Here is a 23,563-nt window from a genome sequence, read left to right as displayed (position 1 = left end):
ATGCTAGAGCGGAGATATACCCACAGTCTAAACTTCCTGGGTAGTAACGGGGATGGTTTCCTGAAGAATCACTGTTAACTTTCCCCGAATCCTCCAGCGAAAATATTACACAGAACGACTTCCTGAAGTCGTAACGCGTCCAATGACGACAGGAGTATCTGGAAAGGGAACAAGAGGACGATACACAATCTTCGAGAAATTAACGGAGTTTGGCAGCGCGGCGCTCGGTTGAAGGGAGTGTGTCGCTGGACGCGAGACCAGCTGCGGACGCCTGAGAGGGCATGGGACCGAGCGTCTCTGCCGCCCTGGCAGCCATGAGCTACACAGTCCTAAACGACACCGATGGCGAGGACGAGCTGGGAGCAGAGAACCACCCAAGACGGCTGGGTTTACTATGCCAATCACACTGAGGAGAAAGAAGACTCAGTGGGAACATCTGAAAACTGGAAAAAGGAAACAGCAGATTTGCCATATGGAATGGATCAAGGAACCAATGAGAATGCACAAGTGTATTTCGTTGACCATATAAATAAAAGAACTACGTATTTGTACCCAAGACTGGAATTTACTGTGGATGATAACCCTACAATGCCAGCCACTAGACAGATATATGATGGTAGTACTACAGACATAGAAATACTCCAGGGCTAGGATTTCAAGGGCAAAGTGGTTGTAGTACTGGAGATGATTCAGGAATAGGTTTTGAAAGCTCCAAGTCTTTTGCCCTTCATGGTGTTCACGTGACCCTGATCTGTAGGAATATGACAAGAGCCAATGAAGCCGTGTTCAAGCAATGACCCTGGCCCTCCTCTGCTCTGTAGCTTGCAGCATTTCGCTCCCGAGTTCAAGGCCAAGAATGTGCCCCTGCATGTGCTTGTGTGTAACACAGCGGCTGTTGCTGTACCCTGGAGCCTCACAAAAGATGGCGTGGAGACCACCTACCAGGTGAATCACCTGGGGCACTTCTACCTTGTCCAGCTCCTTCAGATGTCTCATGCTGCTCAGCCCCAGCCAGAGTCATGGTGGTCTCCTGAGTCCCATAGTTTTACAAATACTAATTTTTCCTCAGGAAAAGTAGACTTTAGGCACTTCTCTCCATCTAAAAATGATTGCTGGGCCATGCTGGCTTACAACCAATCCAAACTCTGCAATATTCTCTTCTCCAATGAACTCCATCACATCTCCCTGCATGGGGTCACATTGAAGACAGTACATCCAGGAAACATGATGTACTCCTCCCTGAATCACAACTGGTGGGTTGTACACACTGCTGTTTACCTTGGTCAGGCCTTTCACCAAGTTCAAGGAACGAGTCCATGGAACACTGTCTACTGTGCTGCTACTCCTGAACTCAAGGGTCTGGGAAGGATTTATTTCAACAACTGTTGCTGCTGCCTGCCCTCCCCAGAAGCTCAGAATGAAGAGACTGCTGGGGACCTGTGGGCAGTGAAGGGCTGATCTAAGAAAGACTTGGCACCTACTTCAGCTAAGTGGAAGTGCCGTAAGGATCGGCACACACACCCAACCTGTGTGTGCATGAGTGTCACTGCCAATGCTGAACACCTTGCAATTTATCATCCAGGGGCTTTTCTGTGTCCTGCTGACACAGTTCCACCAGAGTAAAGAAAATAAAATAGTCACAGCAGGTGGCAAAATGTTAGGTACCAATGGGAACCAGGGGGATTCCAGGGATCAAGGGAGTCTGTGGCTGGTTTAGGCTTGGATCCCTTTGCTCTCCTGGTGATGGCCTGTTTGAAAGTAAATGCTTGGTTGGTATGTGAGTTCCTCCTCATTGTAGAAGCACAAGCAATTCTGTTTGATTAGAATAGTCCGGTACCCCTGCCCTACCCAGCTGCCACCACAGCCACACTGCAGACAGGAGCTATCTCCTGTTTAGGTAAGAAAAAAAAAAAAAGTGTTTATTCTTCTTTGGTGCATCATCCAGAAGAAAATCGTTTCATTTGTCCAGAGCAAGTCTCACTGGACTTGGAAACTACTGAAAAGAGAACTCTGAGCCTTGTTCCAATCAGCCAAGATGGAGGTGACACTGAGAAATCAGTGGGACAGAGCTAGTGGGTCACAAAGTGCTGGTCCTAACACTCCCTTGACAAACTGTATTTAAAAATTCTTTAAAAATTAAAAAAAATTAATTTTAGAGAGGGAAAGAGAAAACATGTTTGTTGTTCCGTTTATTTATGCATTCATAGGTTGATTCTTGTATGTCCCTTGACTGGGGATTGAGCCCAAAACTTGGTGTATCAGAACAATGCTCTAACCAACTGAGCTGCTGGGCCAGAGCTACACAAAAAGTTCTTCAGAGATTATAAGAAACAAATTTTTTGAAGCGTTCCTCCACTTCCTTGACAGGCAGGAAAGGAAGCACTGTGTCTGTAAGAATATACAGGGTAGTTTTTGGGTGCGGAATCCCTTTTATTCTTTATACAGTTCCAAGAAGCAACACAATCATGGAAGTTTACAGCTTCTCAGAGCTCCTGCCTTAGCATTCTGCTTAAAATTCCTATTATTCTCTCATCCTATGCTTAATAAAAGAACATGCCTGGGTATTAAAAAATAAATTAATGGAGAATGACTGTCTAGAGGACACCAGATTAAAAGGATAATGTTCAGTATAATGTGACAATATGAGGCTAAAAGGGGGTTTAAGGAACGAGCAAGGTAAATGATTTGGGAGGTAGAATGATTTGATGAAGAGCAATGAAGCTACCAGCACCAACTGTGGACCCTGTGGCATCACTAGTTTGGCAGGAAAGGCAACTTGAGAGGGCCAAAGTGGAAGCTGGTCCTCATGGAAAAGTGCTGCCCTCATTTTAACTTTTAATTCGTTATAATCATCCCTATTTTAGAGGTAAAAAACATCAAATTTCAGAAAAATTTTCCCACTATCTGAAACCAAGCCTAATCGCTGAAGAGCTCAGCATTGGAGTCATTTTGACTCTCAAAGCCTATGATTTAATGCCAGGGCACTGATGATGATTCTACAGGCGAGGGAGCATGTTTTAGCATTGAGTTTTTTAACTTTGTATTTCTAGTTTAAAAATCCTTCTGATGGTTACCACTTTTAAAACACATTACTGGAAACTAATTAAAATTGTATAAAGGAAATTTTAAGAAAAAAAATGCACTTAGATTCTTTCTCCTTGAAGATAAATTTTTTTCTCCCCATAAACATACATATAAATATCAACAAAATGAAGTCTCATGTTCTGTATTCATTTTTTTCTTTTTAAAAGGTTTTACTTATTTTTACAGAGAGAAGGGAAGGTGAGAGGAAGAAAATCATCAATGTGTGGTTGCCTCTCATGTGCTCCTTACTGGGGGCCTGGCTGGCAACCCACACATGTGCCCTGACTGGAAAATAAACCATCAATCCTTTGGTTCACAGGCCAGCACTCAATCCACTGAGCCACACCAACCAGGACTGCATTTTCTAAACTCAATATAAGCCAGACAGTTTCTAGTATCCGTCAGTGAAAATCTGACTCCTTCCAAATGACTGCTGTATAATGTTGCACTGAATGGATTCAGAACTAAAAACAAAACCACCCCTAACATGTAGAAGTGGGCAGGGCACTCACAGCTAGGCCACGTTATCCTCCTTTAGGACATAAAAGAATCACAGCATACCATCTTCAAATGAGACTTCTCTGGGACTATGGTAAAGTGAGATAAAACAAGGCCTTTTTCATAATTTTGTTTAGACATAGACAAAAACAAGGTCACCATGCTGCCCACACAACACCAGATACCCTCCCCCACTTGGCTAGATGGCTATTTCTTTACCATTCAGAGCTTTATTCTAGCTCTAATTTGCCCTCTCAAAGGTTACATTTATTGCAATACTCAATATTAGAATTCTCAGACACCATCTAATCTAGAGTGCTTCCTCAGGCCTTACCCAAAACCAGAAAGCAAGGGTCCCACCACTGCAAAAAAGTTTATTTCTCCATTTCAGTACACAACCACATTGGTACATAGCCATATGACCCTTGGGGGAAAAGATTAATAGCACACATATTTGCATGATGGCAGGTTCCACTGTCAAGAGGACTTTGTCTCCCCTTCATCCAAGGGATTCTGGGTTTGTAAACTGGCCACATTTTATAATTGATTTAGGGTCTGGGACTCTGTTTTTGGTGATTCAAATTAGACATTTGTTCATTTGTCCTAGAACTCTGTCACCTAAAAAATCAAAAAAATGATTTAGTAGACTTGCCATCTACTTACTTACTAGTGATACTCCAAGATCAACAGGAAAGGTCAAGAAGCCAATGCATAATGACTTGAAGCTTTCAGGTTGAGCTGGAATTTGAGATCACGAGCGCATCTTTCTCATTCCCACTTTCTCCAGCACAGTTAGAAGCAATCAGAAAATCCCATTATACTCCTTAGTTTGACCAGTATGTTCTAAATACCTCATGATCATCCAGTACCTTGCCTTCAGTGATTACTTCACTAATAGCAGCAAATGTGGTATTTTGCGTATTTTTGTCATGCTAATGACTACCAATGCTCTATTTTCCATGGGAAACAAAATCATTAGTGCCTTTAAATATAATGATTAGAGAACCAATTCCAGAACACACATTCAGGAAACTCCCCCTTAAATTTCTGTTCCGCTAGAACCACCCTCGGAACAAAAATCTTTTTTGGTAAGGCTTCAAAGGAACAGAATAATCAGGAGAGAATACAGAGATTTATTGCAAGGAACTGCCTTACAAGATTGTGGGGCTGGCTTGGCAAGTGAAAATCCCTAGGAGACACCATTAGAAGGGCCAAAATGGAAACATGGAATGGTATTACCTTTCAGGGAAGTTTCAGCTCTGCTCTTAAGGACTTTCAACTGACTGAATCAGGCCAACTGAGATTATATATTACCCCTTTCTCAAAGGATTATGGACTTTAATCACCTCTACAAAACCTTCTCAACACCTAGGTTTGCACATAATCGAATACAAAAGAACTGGAGTCTAGGCAAGTTGCCACATTAAATTGACTATCCCACTTATCTTCATCAGTAAGAAACTGGTTAAGGAAATACTGTGCAGGTGACCTTCAACAACTGTTTCAATGAGTGAAACACTAACTATAATTAGAAAATAGTATGAATCATGTTCCTAGTTTGTAAAATTCTGTGACTATTACTTAAATGCATATACTGAAGCATGCTCACCAAAATATTAATAGCAAGTCTCCCTACTACTTTCCACACTCTCCTTTGGACTTTCCTGTACTGATACAATTTATTTTCAATGAAATTAATTTTTAAAACCTTCCAAGAAATATTTGTATTGATATGCATGTAACAAAATATCATCTGTAGATGAAGACATGTTTTGAGAATTACTTTAAAATTAATGTCAAAGAAACAGGATATATTAGACTCAACTCTTTAAATGAATAACCTATCAATATGGTTAGACTTTAATAACTTGGGAAGCTTCTCTTTTTTAGAGATAGGATGTTCTCTAACAACCCCTATTAAATGTAGTCATGTTCAAAGTTAAAGAAAGGGAAATCCCCAGGTGCACCCCGCCCCCAAAAAAGAAAGTGAAACCCACAGTGAAAAGTGGGAGCTTGAACTCAATGGTCCCACAAAGGCTCAGGAAACTAGAGCTGGGAATTAACCATTGAATTCAATATAATACATTCATGCACTAGCCTTCATGCACTCTGGGCTACAAGAACACAAACCAGCTAGTCCCAGGTGTTATCTCATGCCCACCTTGAGGAATCCTACCTACAAACTTCAGTTTTAGAAGTACTTTTGTTTAATCTGGTGAGGTTTGTTAGAAATAATTACCTTGGAGAAAACTTACTCTGGCATTTGATGAGTTTAAAAGAGAAAAGACTACAGGCCCTAGATTTGATGCCATATGTGCAGGAAAGTTAGTAAAGCAGTCCTGACTGTGATCCTTAGAAAGGCCTGCAAGTTGGACTTTGGCTGGTGACAGGAAACACGGATTTTGAGTTTCCACCATTCCGTAACTGTTCAGAGCTGTGCACTGTCGTTTATTCCTCACACCCGCTTTCCTTATTGAAGCCTGGGATTTTGGTACATGCTGACCAGATGATGCTTACATGACCAGCCCCCAATAAGTACTGGTCTCCAAGTACTTACAGGGCCTACAATGAGGCCCTGTTGTAGACATTTCACATGTGGCCAAAATTAAGTGCTAGAGGAATTGAGTCCCATGTAATACCATGGAGAGAGGACTCTTGGAAGCTTACACCTGATTTCCTCCAGACATCTTCAATGTGCCTTTTCCCTTCACTGATTTTGCTTCATATCCTTTCACTGTAACATGGTCCTAAGTCCAACTACACTGAGTCATGAGAGGAAACCAGAGAACCTGAAGGTAACCTTAGGGACTCCCAAACCACTATGCAAATTGATAGCATGGATCTTAGTAAGTACATAAAATTCTGTGAATGCAAAGTCTAGAAAATTACAAAAATAAAATTACCTCTATTACTTTGCTAAGTAAAGCCTTTTAGCCTAATACACTTAAAATATCACGATGGTGTAAGAAGTAGGAAATGGCATCTAAAGCTGCTCTCTCTTTGGAGGCTCCATTATCATGCTGTTTCCTATCCATGCACACCTTTTCTCCCAAGAATCTTTAAACTGCCCTAACATGTGTATCCCCACTTTATTTCTATCTCCAGTATTTGCCCACTCCTTGGCTTATGCTTAAAGATGTATCACACGCATTAACTGCAAAGATAGTTGATCACACTCATTAATTTATCTGTCTACTCAAATAACCATAAAGGTTTTTGAGTATTGACTGAATCCTATTCCTTAATTTTGATTTTATATGTCGTATGATAATATAGTACAATCATTAGGAATCCTTACCTGTAAAGGATTCATATTAGTCACTTTTCAAATTCCATTGTACACAATTTACCAGTATGATCAAATTGGTGCTCACTGAGAAATTTAAACACATAATTAATGAAATTATAAAATGTAAATACCACCAAATAATCTGACAGAGATTACTAAGAGTGTCCCTTTCCACATATATACATACACACACATGCAAATTTATGGATTTAATTTTACAAAGGCCACAGTCTGATTTCACAAAGCCCATATTATGTTCTTCTCCTGTAATTACATGTCCTTGCCATCGCTTTAATTCATTATTATGGAAATATATAATTTAAATTCCTATTGATGAACAGTTGTTATTTCTTTTCTAAAAATCGTATGGCATTATTGATGTGGTAGTCCCTTTTCCATAACCTTACATTCTTATACTATGATTTCCAAATCAGAGAGTCATGCCTTACACAATGTTATATCTGATTTTCGAAAGATATATTTTTACCAAAAAAGGAAAGCATGTAAATGTTATTCCTCCACCACTATTAAATACATTGGAAATTACCAAGTCCCAACAAGTTCTGGTATTTACTTCATGGGAATAAGGGAAGAATATAGGAAGTTGAGAAATTAAATGTCCTTCAAATTTGCCAAAGCCTCTAGCAAAGATGTTTGACAAAAGATATGCTACAATTAAAAAGCAGTCATATCAAAGCCTATATGGAAATACAGAAATTTAAAATTCAATCAATTCAAGATTAAGAAAACTTTTGTCACTAGTACTAAATCTGACACTTTGAATGGGTTACTTTGCACACTTCCCTTAACACTGCTGAAAAATTTCTATTGTGGTATGTGCAGTAGACAGTTATTACCGTTAAAACTGCACTGTGCAAAAAATCAAAAGTGAGATACATGAATTTATACTATATATACACCAATGAGACACCAAAGAGAAATCCAAATAATAAGAACAGCCCCCCCCCGACACACACACAAAAAAAAGAGAGAACCCAATCTCAGAACAGAGCCAGAGGGTAGGGCGAGAGTCAACTGCAAGGATACCACCAAAATAATGCGGTGGGATCTAGTACCCAGTGTACTTCTGCATTTCGACTCGTTTCTTTGAATTGTTTATTTTTGCAGGCTTCCTCTTCCACGTAAGCTTTATATAGTATATATTTTCTCCTTCTGATTTCACAAACACATACTGAGTACATGTGCTAATCAATGTTCAGGTTATGTAGGTTCTGCAGCAAACAAGCTCCCTGTCCTCATACCCTTACTGCACCACTTGTGTGGTTTCAGAAGCACCGGGATGTTGAGCTATGGCTGAAACATTCACTTTAATTAAACAAATTATTTTTTTCCCTCTGAGAATGTATGAAATTTCTCATTAATATGGCTTCTGTAATGAAGTTTAAAATATGAACTTGACCTGAAGTGCTTACCACATATCTCACACTTGTAAGGTTTCTCCCTTGTATGAACTCTCTGGTGAGATTGTACATGTGCAAACTGACTGAACAGCTTACCACACACGTCACACTTATATGGTTTCTCTCCAGTATGGACTCTCTGATGAAGTTTAAGATGTGAGGCCCTACTTAGGTGCTTTCCACACACCCAACATGTATACGGTTTCTCTCCTGTGTGGATGCTCTGGTGCACAACAAGATCCAAGCTTGTCTTGTAGCCTTTCCCGCATGTCTCACATTTGTACGGCTTTTCTCTGGTGTGGACCTTTTGATGAGCTTGCAGGTATGATTTCCGACCAAATCTCTTCCCACACTCTTCACATTTGAATGGTTTTTCTCCACTGTGGACTCGCTGATGGGCCAAAAGATGTGAAGCCCACCTGTAGCTCTTCCCACATTCCTTACAATCATAGGGTTTCTCTCCTGTGTGGATCCTCTGATGGTAATAAAGATCTGCTTTAGAATAGAAGCTCTTTCCACACTCCTCACATTTGTATAGTTTCTGTCCCATGTGGATGCTCTTATGGATATGAAGATGTGAATTCCAGCCAAAGCACTTCCCACATTCCTCACATTTGTACGGTTTCTCCCCCGTGTGGACCACACAATGACTATTAAGTGCCGACCTACGACGGAAGTTCTTCCCACATATATCACATTTGAATGGTTTCTCTCCAGTGTGGACTCTCTGATGGTTGTGAAGATGATGAGCATGAATGAAGGCCCTCCCACATTCCTCACACTTATAAGGTTTCTCTCCTGAGTGTAATTTGCAGTGGTCAATAAGTGTTGCTCTACGACTGAAGCCTTTCCCACACTGCTCACATTTAAATGGTTTCTCTATGGTGTGGACTTTCTGATGAGTTTGCAGGCGTGAGCTATGACTGAATTCTTTACCACACTTACCACACTTGTAGCACTTCTCTCCCAAGTGAACTCTCTGATGAATATGGAGTGCCGAGCTATGGTAGAAGCTTTTTCCACACTCACCACATGTATGAGACTTTGCTCCTGACCGTCGATGAAGATTAAAGTTGGAGATATCACCAAAAAATATTTTACACTCATTTTCTGGGTAAGTTTTCTGGCCTGTGTGAATTATAGGCAGTCCTGCCCCAAGTTGGCTGGTTGAATCAAACTGTCTGGGGAACTGAGAACTCCTTATCATGGAGTCTTGCCTCCTGATTATGTCACTTGCAATTTTTTGCCAAATATACCAGCAGGAAAGCTCTTCATGTGGTTCTGCTTCTGGAACAGTCTCCATCTCATATTGGATCTTGCCTCCTACAGGGAGAGAAAATGGAAAGATGTGGACAAGTAAAGATTCTGTTCAGTGCCTTCAAGATTTCACATTTTGGAGACAGCGTGAGACTTCAATAAATCCAGGGTGTATTCACTTTGTCCTTTGAGTATGAATCACGGTCTCTGGTTTACATGCCTACAGAAACCAAGAGGTAGTCTAGTAGGCTCCTATCCATTAAGAATCAAATCCCAGTTAGAACCACATCAAGTCTCCCATGTGAAGCACAAGTTATTCTCTTTTGTTCTTTATTTCTTTTGTTTACATAAGGTACAAGGTAGAAATCAAAGACTTCATAACAAAATATAGTAATATGATACACGATGTCAATCCATTGATATTTCTACTGAATTTTATAATCAATGTAAACTCTTGGATAGTAAATTATGCAGCAAATAAATTACATATACAATGGTGCTGGCCAGGTGGCTCAGTTGGTTGGAGTGCTGCCCCATATACCAAAAGGTTGGGGGTTTGACTCCCGGTTAGGGTGTGCATGGGAGGCATCCAGTCAATGTTTTTCTCTCACATCAATGTTTCTCTTTTTTCCTTCCTCTCTCTTTAAAATAAATAAATATATCCTTGGGTGAGGCTTTAAAAATATTATATACACACACCTTGGCTGGTGTGGCTCAGTGGTTGAGTGCTGGCCTGCAAATCAAAGTGTCGCTGGTTCGATTCCCACTCAGGGCACAGGTCCCCAGTAGGAGCACACAAGAAACCAACCACACACTGATGTTTCTCTCCCTTTCTCCCTTCCTCTCTCTAAAAAATAAATAGATATATTTTTAAAATTATACACACAATATATGAATTAATACAAACTTTAAGGAAAAGCAATAACATAATCAATACTTTGTATATTTGTGTTTATGTCACATATCCTTAGGTGGTAAGAAAAATCAATCATACCAAAGAAAAAATCTGGTCTTTGCCCTCGACATCTGAGAGATAAGCTCTAAGCATGTGAAATGTCATGCCTGAAGAGTGGCTGAAGGTCTTGGGTAACAATGGCTGGTCTAACAGTATGATTTAGGAATGAAGCTGACCATACCAGAAAGACGAAAATGTAACTATAGACAGAGATTTCAGTTACCCAGTGGTGTGAACCAGGAGACTGAAAATAACCACACGAACTATTCAACATACACTGGCCATGTGATGGAATTGCAGTAATTACTCTGCACGCTGAGGCTCAAGTGGGCTTCCCTGATTGGCGATACCCTGTAATTTCACACCTGCATGTTGGAAAGTAACACAGAAAAACACAGGAACCTTGACTCCATTCAGAGAAGACAATGGAAACTCTGCATTTGGCTCTTCCCTAGGATCCCTGTCACATGCTTTTTCTCTTACTTACTTGTAAGGCATATCCTTCTGTGCAATGAGCACTAACCATGAGTGTAACAGCATTCAGTGAGTTCTATCAGGCCTTCTTGGAGACACATTCAATGTGAAGGTAGTTTTGGGAACCCCTCCAAACTTGCAGTTGTTGTCAAATGCAGGAGTGTAAGCTATCCCTCTAAATTTTGTAGTTGGCTAGACACCTTACAATCTTATATATCAAAAACCTAGAGTTGTTTGTATTTATACAGGCAAAGTATTCCTACAAATTCTACACAATATATGTAGTTCATCTTATTTTTCTGTGTTGATACATGCAGTAACAACTAAGATATCTTAGTTAAGATATCTGATTAAAAAACTGCAGTTTTGCTATGAAGCCAAATCTGTATCCCACAGGGACAGACAAAGGGTGATGCTACAGATGAGAAAGTTAAAGGGTGAAAAGAACACACAAGGACCCCTATAATGGCTTCTTCCGAGGCGTCTGGACTGTCTCTTTCAAAACAAAGCATGGAAAAACTTTGAATGGAGAAAAATTGGGCTTTCACGTCAGTTTTTCAGATTGAAAACTGTAGCCTTTTACTTAGTTGTAAAATGAATTTAAAATCATGCAGTAAACATTTGGAAAAAAGAATCAGAATAGAAACTTTGATATCAGAGCATCATTATCAGAGAAATGAGACCATTGCATGAATTGTCTACACACGTTTAGTATGTCCCTGGTTACACTGAAAGATGCATTTCTCAGAATGGCTTGTGATATAAAAAGTTTGAAAACTTGGTTCAGGAACTTAGTGAGTCCTTAATTAAACAAATTATTCAAGTGGAAAGATAAGTTCTGAGAATGGAACCTTAGAAAAATACTACTAGGTGAGTATGTACCTCTGAACAGGTACTACAGTTTAAGGTTCAATTTAATAAATGGTCACTTTAAAATAGTCTTGGGGGGAGGACACAGAAATCTTTCTGAGGATGCGACAATTTTGAATGGGCAGTTTCTTGATATCTTCCAGGTTATATTGTTCATCAGTTGAAAATGAAACAACATGTCTCTATAAAAATGAAGGAAAATCATGTGAAATCATTATTCCGTAGATTTGTTTAAAAGCTTTTATAGAAAATAAGCCGTGGAAATATACACATTTTTAACCAAAACTGATCAGGAATAGACAACATCTAGATGTGTGACCACTGTGACTTTCACCCTCATTCTTCCCCTTCTAGCACATGGAAGAGAAAGCTGGTGACAGTGAAGTGGATGTTGACTTTGTAAGAAGGAAATGGCAGCAGATGGGCAAGTGATGCAGAGGAAATGCAGCCTGCAAGCTGATTTGGTCTCAGAGCTCTGGATATATAGTTTTTTCCATTTGTGGCAAACTGCCTAGGAGAAGACACCAGACTCCTCATTAAAGAAAGCACTACTCCCTGGAAATGAGTATGGCCCCTATGGAAGGCTCTAGAAAAGCCACAGGGAAAGCATGATCCTCAGTGTGATCACAGCTACAGTGCTTAGAAGCTTCCCTGGGATATGGGTCAAGTGCACACACACAAACACACAATCATGTTAAATCTAGGTAAGTACAAATTGGATTGGCAGTCATTTGGAGACAAAAAATGTTTTCAGTATCTTTAATTTGCTCTGTCATATTTATCACTTATTAGCTGTCTCCACAAGACATGAATGACTTGGAAGACAAGAAAAGGAAACATGAGGGTCTATGCAATCGTTTCTTATGTGGGTTCTGGACTGTTTGTTTAAAAACAGTGTGGAAAACCTTTGGCTATAAATAAATTGGTCTTTCATATCAGTTTTTCAAATTGGAAACCACAGGTCTTCAGTGAGCAATGAAATAAAAGCCTGTAATAAGCATTTAAGAAAACAAACAATAGAAACTATCAAAACATTACCAGCAGCCCTGGCCAGTATGGTTCAGTTCACTGTAGTGCCATCCCATAAACTGAAAGTTTGCAGGCTCCACTCCTGATCAGTACATGCTTAAGGCTGTGGGTTCAATCCCCTGTCAGAGCATGTATGAGAGGCAACCCATTGATGTTTCTTTCTCTCTCCCCACCCCCTAAAGTCAAAAAGCATGTCCTCTGGTGAAGATAAAAAAAAAATCAATACCAGCAGGAAAGATAGTAAGGACAGTAAGGCTCACCTATCCAATAACTAATTCATTGAGTCAGTAAATATTTACAGATATCTGCCATGTCCCAGGACTATTCTAGGCACTGAGTATACAGCAATGAGCAAAACAATTAAAATTCACCTCCTGCCCTGGCTGATGTAGCTCAGTGAACTGAGCACCAGCCTGTGAACTGTAAGGTAGGTGGTTAGATTCCCGGTCAGGGCACATGCCTGGGATGGGTTACAGGCCAGGCCTTTAGTTGGAGGCGTATGACAGGCAACCAATCCTTGTATCTCGCCCTTTCTTTCTCTCTCCCTTCCAATCTCTGTATAAAGAAAATCTTAAAAAAAACCTAAAATAAAATTGTAAAATATTTCTCCTCCTGCAGATCATATACCACTGGGGAGAGAGAAGTGATAAACAAAAATATATGAGACACAGTATCAGGCAAGCAAAGATATGATTGTACTTTAAGTAGGTGGTCGAAAGGCCTGTGTCATGATATTGAAATTAAGCAGGCAATGAAGGAAGAAGGACCTGTAGGATTTTATGTGAAAGAGTATTCTAGGCAGAAAGAAGTAGTAAAGGACCCTGAGGGGAAAGCTTCTGTAGTATACTTAATAATGGTTCTGGAGAGATGTCCAATCCAGTCCCCAGAACCTATGAACATGTTGTTATACAGCAAATAGGAACCGAGTTGCAGATGCAATTAAGGTTGCTAATCAGCTGACCATAAAAATGAGAAGAGCATCTGGGATCATGTGAGAGGGGCCAATATAATCAGAAGTGTCCAGGAAGGTAGAAGACAGAGTCAGAAGAGTGGCAGAGGAAGAGTACAGAAGAATGGTCGGGAGTGCAATGTTGATGGTTTTGAAGATGGAGGAAGGAGAACAAGAGCCAAGGAATAGGGCAGACCCTAGATGCTGGGAACCCAAGGGACAGGTTTTCCCCACTCGAACTGTTCATATCCTAGATATGGTCTTCACGTAGCAGCCAAAATGATTTTTTGGAAATGTAGGTCACACTGCCATTTCTCTGTTCAAAATCTTTGGCACCTACAGACACTTTGATTTTAGCTTAGTGAGATGTCAGACTTCACACCTAAAGAACTAAAATATAATCAAATTTTGTTGATAGCTCTGTGTTTATAGTAATTTGTTACAGCAGCAATAGGCAATATATAGTGTCCTTGGCAGGTCTGAGGAATACCATGGAGGACAATGTGAGTGGGACAAATGGAGCAAGAGGGCAAGGACAGCACAGCAGATGTATTCAGAGAGGGAATGGAGACACAGAGCAGGCCACAAGGGACTCCAGACTCCAAAAGCCACTTTAAGTGGCTTCAAAAAGCCATAAAGATTTTGAATGGAAAAATGGCAATGTAACTTACATTTCCAAAGGGTCACTTTGGCGCTATGTGAAGAACACATCTAGGATGGCTACCAACACCAAGGTGATGATAACAATTCAGGAGACATCTGGGGATTTTGAACGAGGTGATGGAAATCAGCATGGAGAGAGGGAAGCACAATAGATGTGAGAGTTGCCTGCAGGACTCAGAACTGTTTGGTTCTCACCTGAATTCCCTGTTCTCTGGGTTACCATCGTTTTTTTCCCCCAAAAGATTTTATTTGTTTACTTTTTAGAGAGAGAAAAAGAGAGGAAGAAAGAGAAGGAGAGAAACAGCAATGCACGAGGGACACATGGATCGGTTGACTCTCACAGGCCCTATACTGGGGACCTGGTTGGCAACCTAGGCATGTGCCCTGACTGCACCTTTCAGTTCACAGCCTGGTGCTCAATCCACTGAGCTACACCAGCCAGGGCTGGGCTGCCAACTTCATCATCCAAAACTCTTCTCCCCTTACTAAGTGGATCATGTCTTGTTTGAATGGTTGATGCCTTGTGAACATGCGAAGTCACATCCTTAAAACAAAAACATTCTAAGTGAACTTTCCTGGAAAATTAGGTTCCCACTGCATACTCTTCTAGTAATCAGAAGCAGAGTTTTCCAAACTTTTTTTTTTCCATAACCAATTTGAAGAAATGCCATTTGTCAAAACCCATTCACATATATAGAGTTAGGAAGTTCTTCCTCCTTGAACTTTTTGGAAGCGTATGAGAAGGATCAAGATTATCTAACCTATTTCCTTAAAAATTGAGAGTAGGGCTCAACAGGTTTTATAACGCATGATAGAGTCAGGAACTTGTAAGGTAGAGCAGTATACTTATACTATGTACTTATAGTTCCTTAACAAAACACAAACTTGCCTATTGATAAAACCAAAATAATTCCCTCTCTGTGTCCCCCACATATAGGGTGGGGAAAAAGTAAGTTTACAGCTGTGAGTACACAAAACAGTTTATTGTTGTATTAGTATTTATTAACTATTATATTATTTTCCATACAAGCTGTAAACCTACTTTTGCCATACCCTGTATTAAAAAAGTCAGACTCCCAAATCCAGGGAACCATTTCAAAGACCCCAAAGCCTTGAACACCCAAGGATACAAAGCCACTCCTGGAAGCTAACATTCAGTTAGAGAGGGCACTTGTCCTCACCCACTGAGATCAGGTTCCGGAAGTTCTCCAGCATCACATCTCGGTATAGCATCCTCTGGGACGGGTCCAGCAGCTCCAGCTCCTCCACAGTGAAGATCACGGCCACATCCTTGAATGTCACAGCCTCCTACAACACCAAATACAGGCAACCTCAACCTTACAACCAACCTCTACTGCAGCAGAAACAGCGCTGAGCAGATGTTCTCTTCTTATCTGTCCTTTCAAACATGATGGCTAATATTCCTTGACCCCTGCTTGGTTTCCTGTGTGAATCTAAGCAGGTTTCTCATATTTTACCTATATAAATGGAAGATGAAATCAAGAACCTCCTTATCCAGCAGCTCTAGGGAATAAATACAGAGACAGAACTAACTGCCTGGCCTATGCAGCAAGACTGGACTTTTTTTCTTTTCTTTTTTTTTTTAATTTTGGAGAGAGGTAACGGGAGGAAGAAAGGAAGAAAAACATCAACTGGTTGCCTTCTGCAAGTGCCTGGGCCTGGGGCATGTGCCCTGACTAGGAATCGAACTGGTGACCTTTTGGTTTGTGGAGGCCACACTGGCCAGGGCTGAGACTGAACATATTTTTAAAAGATTTTATTTATTTATTTTTAGAGAGAGGAGGAAGGAGGAAGAGTAGGAGAGAAACATTGATCAGTTGTTTCTCGCACACACCCAACTGGGGACCAAACCCGCAACCAGGCAAGTGCCCTCAATGAACCGGCAACATTTTACTTGGTAGAACAAAGACCAACCAACTGAGCCACACCGGTCAGGGCAAGACTGGACATTTTAAATTAAGGTTATATCTTAGTTTATAACTGGAGGCAACCAAGAAGTCCTTCAGGTGGCAAATGGATAAAATGTGGCACATCCAGGACACAGAATAATTTAGTATAAAATAAATGAGCTATCATCCTGGCTGGTGTGGCTCAGTGGATTGAGCACAGGCTTGCGAACTAAAGGGTCACCAGTTCAATTCCCAATCAGGGCATATGCCTGGGTTGTGGGTCAGGTCCCCAGTAGTGGGTGTGTGAGAGGCAACCAGGCATTGGTGTTTCTCTCCTTCCTTCTCCATCCCTCCCCCCTCTGTAAAAAATAAATAAAACCTTTAAAAAAGAAATGAGCTATCAAGCCACAAAAAGACATGGAGGTAACATTAATGCATATCACTAAGTAAAAGAAGCCAGTCTGAAGGCTGCATATGTATGACTCCAACTATATGGCATTCCAGGAAACAGTAAAATTATGGAGACTGTAAAAAGATCAGTGTTTCCCAGGGCTGCAGTAAGGGAAGAATAAAGAGGTGGAGCATACGGGATTTTTGGAACAGTGAACATACGTGTGTATTAACAGTATAACAGCAGGGACGTGTCATTATAGATTTGTTTACACCTGTAGAATGTACACAGAATGAACCCTAATGTAAAGTATGGACTCTGGGTGACATTGTGTTAATGCAGGTTCATCGATTGTAAAAAAGTACCAATCTGGTGTGTGGGGGGTGGGTATGTGTTCAGAATGGGGGCGGCCCTGACTGGTGTGGCTCAGTGGTTGAGCGTTGTCCCACAAAGCAAAAGGTCGCTGATTCAACTCCCAGTAAGGATACATGCCTGGGTTGTGGGTTTGGTCCCTGGTTGGTGTATATGAGAGACAACTAATGGGTGTTTCTCTCACATATCGATGTTTCTTTCCCTCTTCCTCCCTCCCTTTTCCTCTCTCTAAACATAAATGAAATCTTTTTTAAATTTTTATTTATTTATTTTTAGAGGGGAAGGGAGGGAGAAAGAGAGAGAAACATCAATGTGTGGTTGCCTCTCACATGGACCCCACTGGGGACCTGGCCGGCAACCCAGGCATGTGACCTGACTGGGAATTAACTGGCGACGCTTCGGTTCACAGCCTGCGCTCAATCCACTGAGCTACACCAGCCAGGGAAATAAATAAATAAATAAAATCTTTAAAAAATATTTTAAAAATAAGAATTGGAGAGGCTGTATATGTGTAAGGGCAGGGGTATATGGGAAATCTGTGTACTTTGTTGGATTTTACTTTGAATACAAAACTGCCCTAAAAAATAGTCTATTATTAAAAGACACACATATGAAGTTATATATTACTTTTGAAAAATAATTAATACACAAAGGCATAAAAGTAGATCAGTAAGTAGAAGACATTAAAGTTATTTTAATAGAAATAAATGTTATAACATTCAATGAAAATCCACTATTTAATTTAATGAGATGTAATCATGAATATTAATAAAGCTATGGATGCACATGAGGAAAAGACTATGAGAAAATAATAGTTAATGTGCCAGCGGTGATGTAATAAAGTTGGAGAAGTGGCCCTGACTGGTGTGGCTCAGTGGACTGAGTGTCAGCCTGAAAACAAAAGGGTTGCCAGTTGGATTCCCGGTCAGGGCACATGCCTGAATTGCGGGCCAGGTCCCCTAATTGGTAGTGCGAGAGAGGAAGCCACACGTGGATGTTTCTCTCCTGCTCTTTCTGCCTCCCTTGACCGCTGTCTAAAAATAAATAAATATTTTTTTTTAAATGTCAGAGAATTGGTCATTTCTATTAATTTGTCCACACTTATTTTTGAAATAAAATGAATAATGACAAACACTAAATACAAACACTAAAAACAAGTACAAAGCAAACAGGTCTTTAAATTAAGTGCCTGGTGTTCTCCTTGAGTCTCCTTCAAGAAAAAAAATACCTATGACCTTCGGAATAGTGAGACAGAATTTTAAAAAAGGTAAGCCATATGTACCTTAAATGTGGTCATTTTTTCTTATTACTTCCGCAAATGTACAGATTCCTGAGATATGGAGAATCCTGGTAGGCAGAACTGTGCCTGGTAGTGTCTGAAAAGACAGAAAAAGAACATGAAAAGGTGATCAAGAATGTTGCTCACCTCCATGAATGCTTACTGTGAACTGGCCAAGCAGCCCCTTTCCTGAGGTGGCTGCTGTTGTACACAACTTGATGAGACCACAGAAGGGCACACAAATCCCGCACAATACATACTGGTACCATCTCCAACATCTTGTGGCTCCCAAGGTAGAAAATTGGATTCAGATATGATACACATTGAATCATCTCTGGGACAATATCTGGGTTTAAATCCTAGTTCAGCCTCTCACATAGCTGGGTCATCTTAGGCAAATTAACAATATCTCTTTTCCTCAACTGTGTCATCTGTACACCTGAGAGAACATTACTTCCAATTTAACTGAACTGTTCTGAGCTGGACAGCACTTTGAGTACTATCCAGGTTTTATTTTTGTAGCTATAGTAAAAAAACACTTCATAATACGAAATTGGTCTTGCAATGTGATCATTACCAAAACACATTGTACAATACCTGGACTTCTGACATGACCATTCTGTTCTGTAAACATCATTCATAACCTTTGAAAAATCTGTTAACTCTCCCTCACTGTCTTCCCTAATAATGTGTTATCTTAGCAATAACTTTTAAATTGCCACAGGCAAATGTTTCTGGGGGAAAAAAACAAAACAAAACGTGGTGTCTAGTGTCTAGTTAGAAACACAAGATCTGAAAAAGATTTGTGGAAAACAGTTTTGGCAGTTTCTCAAAAAGTTAAACCTAAAGCTAGCAGTTAACCAAGCAATTCCACTCCTAGGTATCTATTCAAGAGAAATGGAAACACATCTCCACACAAAAATTTATATGTAATTATTTATGAAACTGTTATTCATAAAAGCCCTAAACAGGAAACAACTAAAACGTCTACCTATGAGTGAATGGATAGGGAAAGTATGGTATATCCACAATGAAATATTCATAGGCAATAAAAAGGAATGAAATTATGATATATACTACAACATGGATGTTGAAACACTTGAAACACTGTAAATGAAAGAAGCCAGTCACAGAAGACCACATATTATATGATCACATTTAAATAAAAGGTTCACAATACAAAGACAGGAAATAAGCTAGTTGTTGTCTGGGGTGTGAAGACAGGGATTACTTATAAATGAGATTAAACAATCTTATTGTAGGAATGAAAATGTTCTAAAACTGAATTATGGTAATAGTTGTACCACTCCAAAATTATCATATGTAAAATACGTCAATTAAATTGTTTTCAAGAACCATTTGATAAGCTACATTTAAGTTAACAAGACTGGATTCTGAGTCCATATGCATATAAAACTTATATTTGAATGAATAAACAAGTGGATGTTTTACTAATAAAAACATCTCTCCATAGGAAAGTGCTTACAAAAATAAAACTACTAACTTCAATGGAGTAATGGGACAGACATCTTCTCTAGGTGAACAAAGCCAACATCAGCAATATAAAGTGAAACAACTTCCTTTGGTTTCTGTTATGTTGGCTGAAAATTATACCTCAGCAACTGTGGAATCTCTGCCAACAATAAATCAAATTGTGAAATATATGAGGTAAACTTCAAATGATGGACTTTCTCCAAATTAACTTGCCTAACCCTTCAAAAACACCATCAAGAAAATGATGGAGGTGGAGAAATCATTCTGGATTAAAGGAAACAATAGAAACTAGACAGCAAAAAGCAATCCATAATATTGGCCTTAATGGGGGGGGGGCAGCTTTTTAAGGATCTTAAATGAAAAACAGAACAAATTTAAATATGAACTATGGATAACATATTAACAATATAATTAATTTTCTGATTTTGATCATGATACTGTACTTATAGAAAAGAATGTCCTTGGTGGTAGAATATTTAAGGGCAAAGAGGACCCATGTCTACAGAACAATTCAAATTTTTCAAGAGAAGAAAAGAAGTATGATGAAAGTGTGAAAAAATGGCAAGGGCAGATGCTGATAACTGGCAACAACTAAAACTTGATGTTTTCAACTTACAGATAATTTCTGGAATACCAACAGTTTTCAGGCTGTTAGTAACAATGTCACAAGAAATGCAGTCCTTTCAGGGAAGTAAAGGCTGGGGGAGAAAAGGAATCTCTGAAATACTAGATTATGTCACTGTTAAAACACAAAATTCAAATAAGTAAATTTTAAAGATTTTATTGATTTTGTTCATCGATTCACGAATTGGGCAGCAACCAATCTAGCAAATAGAAAGGAGCTCCCACGAGCTGTACAAAATGAAAGACTTTTTAAATATGCCGAATGGAACCAGAGAGTTATATTAGAAAAATAAAGCAGCTTGGTTATTGCAATGTCACATTACTTTAGGGGATGGCATGGGTCCATCAGGCAGATGACCTAATTAGTGCCAAACGGGAGTTTCCTGATCGACTAGTTTAAGATTCCATGTCTGGGAGAGCAGAAACTATCATTAAGTCTCAGTCTGGTGACATGGGACTTAGTGTTAAGTAACTCCATTTGGGGCCTCGTCTTAACATCTCTGTCCCTGAGAAATCACAGTGATAGTGTGCCTTCCCCCACTTCCTCCTCCTTTTCAGCCACAAATGGTTTGGAAATGCAGCTTCTTTACAGAGATCAAAGAGAAGTGCCCGGGGCACTGCAGCTGGAGCTCGAAACCCACTGAGCACTTGCCCCAACTAAATAGTATTAATAACGAGAAGCCACCGCCTTGAGACTTTTATTTATACCGTCTCGTTTAATTCTCAAACTACTGTATTAGCAAGGTAGTAACGTCATCCCAGTTTTACACAAAAACATCGGAGACAGATATTTAGGTAATTCATCTGATGTTTCGCAGCGGGAAACCGCAGACCCAACCAAAGCTGCGCGGCCTGAGGAGGCGGAGAGCGTCGGAGATGCACTGCCAGCCTGTCCCCAAAGCAGAGGCGCTCCGCTAAGAGGAACGCCGGCCACCCAAGCCCCGAAAGCACCACTTTCCGATACAACCTCCTGCTCCTAAATCAGTGGCCGGGTGGTACCAGGACCCAGGGAAGTTCGTAAAGTTAGCCAACGGAACCGACTTACCACAGCCACGGGAATGCACGCGGTAACCTGGACGCTGGAGCGAAAGCGCTACGCTGGTTAATACACTTCCCAGAATTCCCCTGTCCCGGCTGCCAATACGGAAGTATTCGAGTCTCCACCGCATCTGTGGACTACATTTCCCAGAAAGCCAAAGGGGAACGCCGCCGCATTCTCACTCTCCTCAGGCGACAGTGCTTAACACTCCTCGGAGATGCTGCACAATTTCCCACACAACCCGTTGGAACAGGGTTGGCTCTGTGGGCCTCAGGGCGGTAATGCCCGTAACCACTCGGAGGGCTGGTGTTACCCTCTTCTGAATCAACAGGCGGAAAGTTTTCCTATTAGGCATTACTCCCTAAAGTCCATATGTCTTCAATTACTGCAGTATTGTTGGCGAAGTGAACAATGGGCCACGAGATTAAAAATTAATCTCAACTGGAAAATGTTGAATTTAGGGGCAGTAGGGAGATGAAAGAAGGAGGTAAATTTTAGTATAATCTTTGTTTTAAGATTTTATTTATTTTTAGATAGAGGGGAAGGGAGAGAGAGAGGGAGAGAAATATCAGTGTGTGGTTGCCTATCTTGCACCCTCTATTGGGAACCTGGCCCGCAATGCAGGCATGTGTCCTGACTGGGAATCGAACCAGCGACCCTTTGGTTCCCAGGTCCGCAGTCAAGCCACTGAGCCACACCAACCAGGGCAACTTTTGGTATAATTTTAATTGAGAATTAGAGCTGGGGAATTGAAGAATAGGCGAGATAGAATGGTTTTGGAGAGACAATGATGTACAAAGATATTAATCTCTTCTCTTGCCATACTAGTACCAGTGGTTTGGTAGGATATAATACTACAATCAAGAATCATATGTAAAGTTACTAAACACTGTTAGTCAAAATGAAAATTCAAATTAATATGACATTACTACATTCTCACAAGAAAAACTAAAAGGCAAAAACTTAGCAAAATGCCAACACTGTCATACCGCTCTTTGTACCATAAATTGGGACAGCCATTTTGGGACATTTTAGGCATCTACCAAAACGAAAGATACTCATATGCCATAATCTTTTGGTTCAACCTGTACACACATTTCTCAAATTAATATATCCATACATTCAGCCAAAGACATTTTCCAGAAGCTCATACCAGGACTATGTTTAAGAACCAAGCAGGGGCCTACCCAACGATCATCTGTAATAGAATGGATTATTGGTAAATTTACATATTGTAAAAATAATCCACTAATGAGATTGAATGAAATTCAGGTTTATAAATTCAAATTCACCTATATTTGAATTTCATAAACATAGTGTTGAGGAAATGAAGTTTGACTCAAAATAGTAACTACTGTATGATTTCATTGTGTAAAATAAAAAAAAACAGGCTCAGCAAATCTATATAAATAGTTGTATTACTTTAAAGCTACTGAGCATGTGGTCTCCCATGATTTTCCTTCATTGGCCACCAGAGAAGGGATCGCACAATATTACCGAATGGACCCCCCTCTCCTGGGGTCCCTCTGTACTAGGTTTGCCTTGCCCACCACCAGGAAATTATAGCTTCCCATGTCAGAGACTGGTGAAAAGGAAAGGAACTATTTATTCAAAAGTTATACAGACTTGAGAGCAATGTCTTAATGTCTTCATTAAAACCCCAAAGTCCCTTAAAACACCCACAAACACACACAGTCCTTCTTTCTCCCCTTTGCCCAATCTGGGGTACCGTATCTCAGGAAAATAAATAGAAGTCCATGGCCCAGGCAGCCTCCAATTCTTCCTAGTAATCCGTGTTTGACTTGTAGACCTCCCTCAGTTCCCAGCACCATCAACTATGTCACCAAGATCTCCAGTTCTTAAGCCAAAACCACGTGGCACCTTTTCCTGGCTCACCAGCAAGAGTTCCTTCACCCCTTTCCTTCCCATAGCATCTCTCCTGCATTCTTCCAAACTGCTAAGAGA

The 23,563-nt window shown here is 40.2% G+C and overlaps 1 protein-coding gene and 1 pseudogene across 2 annotated transcripts; one reads left to right on the top strand and one right to left on the bottom strand.

The window, feature by feature from the left end:
• The first annotated feature begins 68 nt into the window (after nt 1-68).
• Nucleotides 69-2,009, top strand: LOC123823034 (annotated as a pseudogene).
• Nucleotides 2,010-3,943: 1,934 nt separating this feature from the next.
• Nucleotides 3,944-21,684, bottom strand: LOC123823049 (zinc finger protein 234-like). Of its 2 annotated transcripts, XM_045845363.1 has the most exons (5): nt 21,605-21,675; nt 20,552-20,633; nt 18,445-18,538; nt 15,671-15,797; nt 3,944-9,615 (listed from the first exon to the last, which is right to left on the bottom strand). In XM_045845363.1, exons 3-5 carry the CDS (start codon nt 18,457-18,459, stop codon nt 8,213-8,215), a joined length of 1,545 nt encoding a protein of 514 aa, XP_045701319.1. In that variant the 5' UTR covers nt 18,460-18,538; nt 20,552-20,633; nt 21,605-21,675; the 3' UTR covers nt 3,944-8,212. The 2 variants fall into 2 exon arrangements, with proteins under 2 accessions (XP_045701319.1, XP_045701317.1); XM_045845361.1 differs by lacking the exon at nt 20,552-20,633 and having other exon boundaries at nt 21,605-21,684.
• Between the last annotated feature and the right edge of the window lie 1,879 nt (nt 21,685-23,563).

Source organism: Phyllostomus hastatus, unplaced genomic scaffold (genome assembly GCF_019186645.2).
Source record: "Phyllostomus hastatus isolate PE091 unplaced genomic scaffold, TTU_PhHast_1.1 phas_contig_468, whole genome shotgun sequence".
NCBI lineage: Eukaryota > Metazoa > Chordata > Mammalia > Chiroptera > Phyllostomidae > Phyllostomus > Phyllostomus hastatus.
The sequence above is the reverse complement of the archived record's forward strand: the minus strand, read 5'-3'. Positions and strand labels throughout refer to the sequence as shown.

Coding starts and splice junctions, on each gene's coding strand:
- LOC123823049 (XM_045845361.1), bottom strand. Junction 9,616..15,670: donor CCGGAACCTGATCTCAGTGG/GTGAGGACAAGT, acceptor CTCTCCCTGTAG/GAGGCAAGATCCAATATGAG.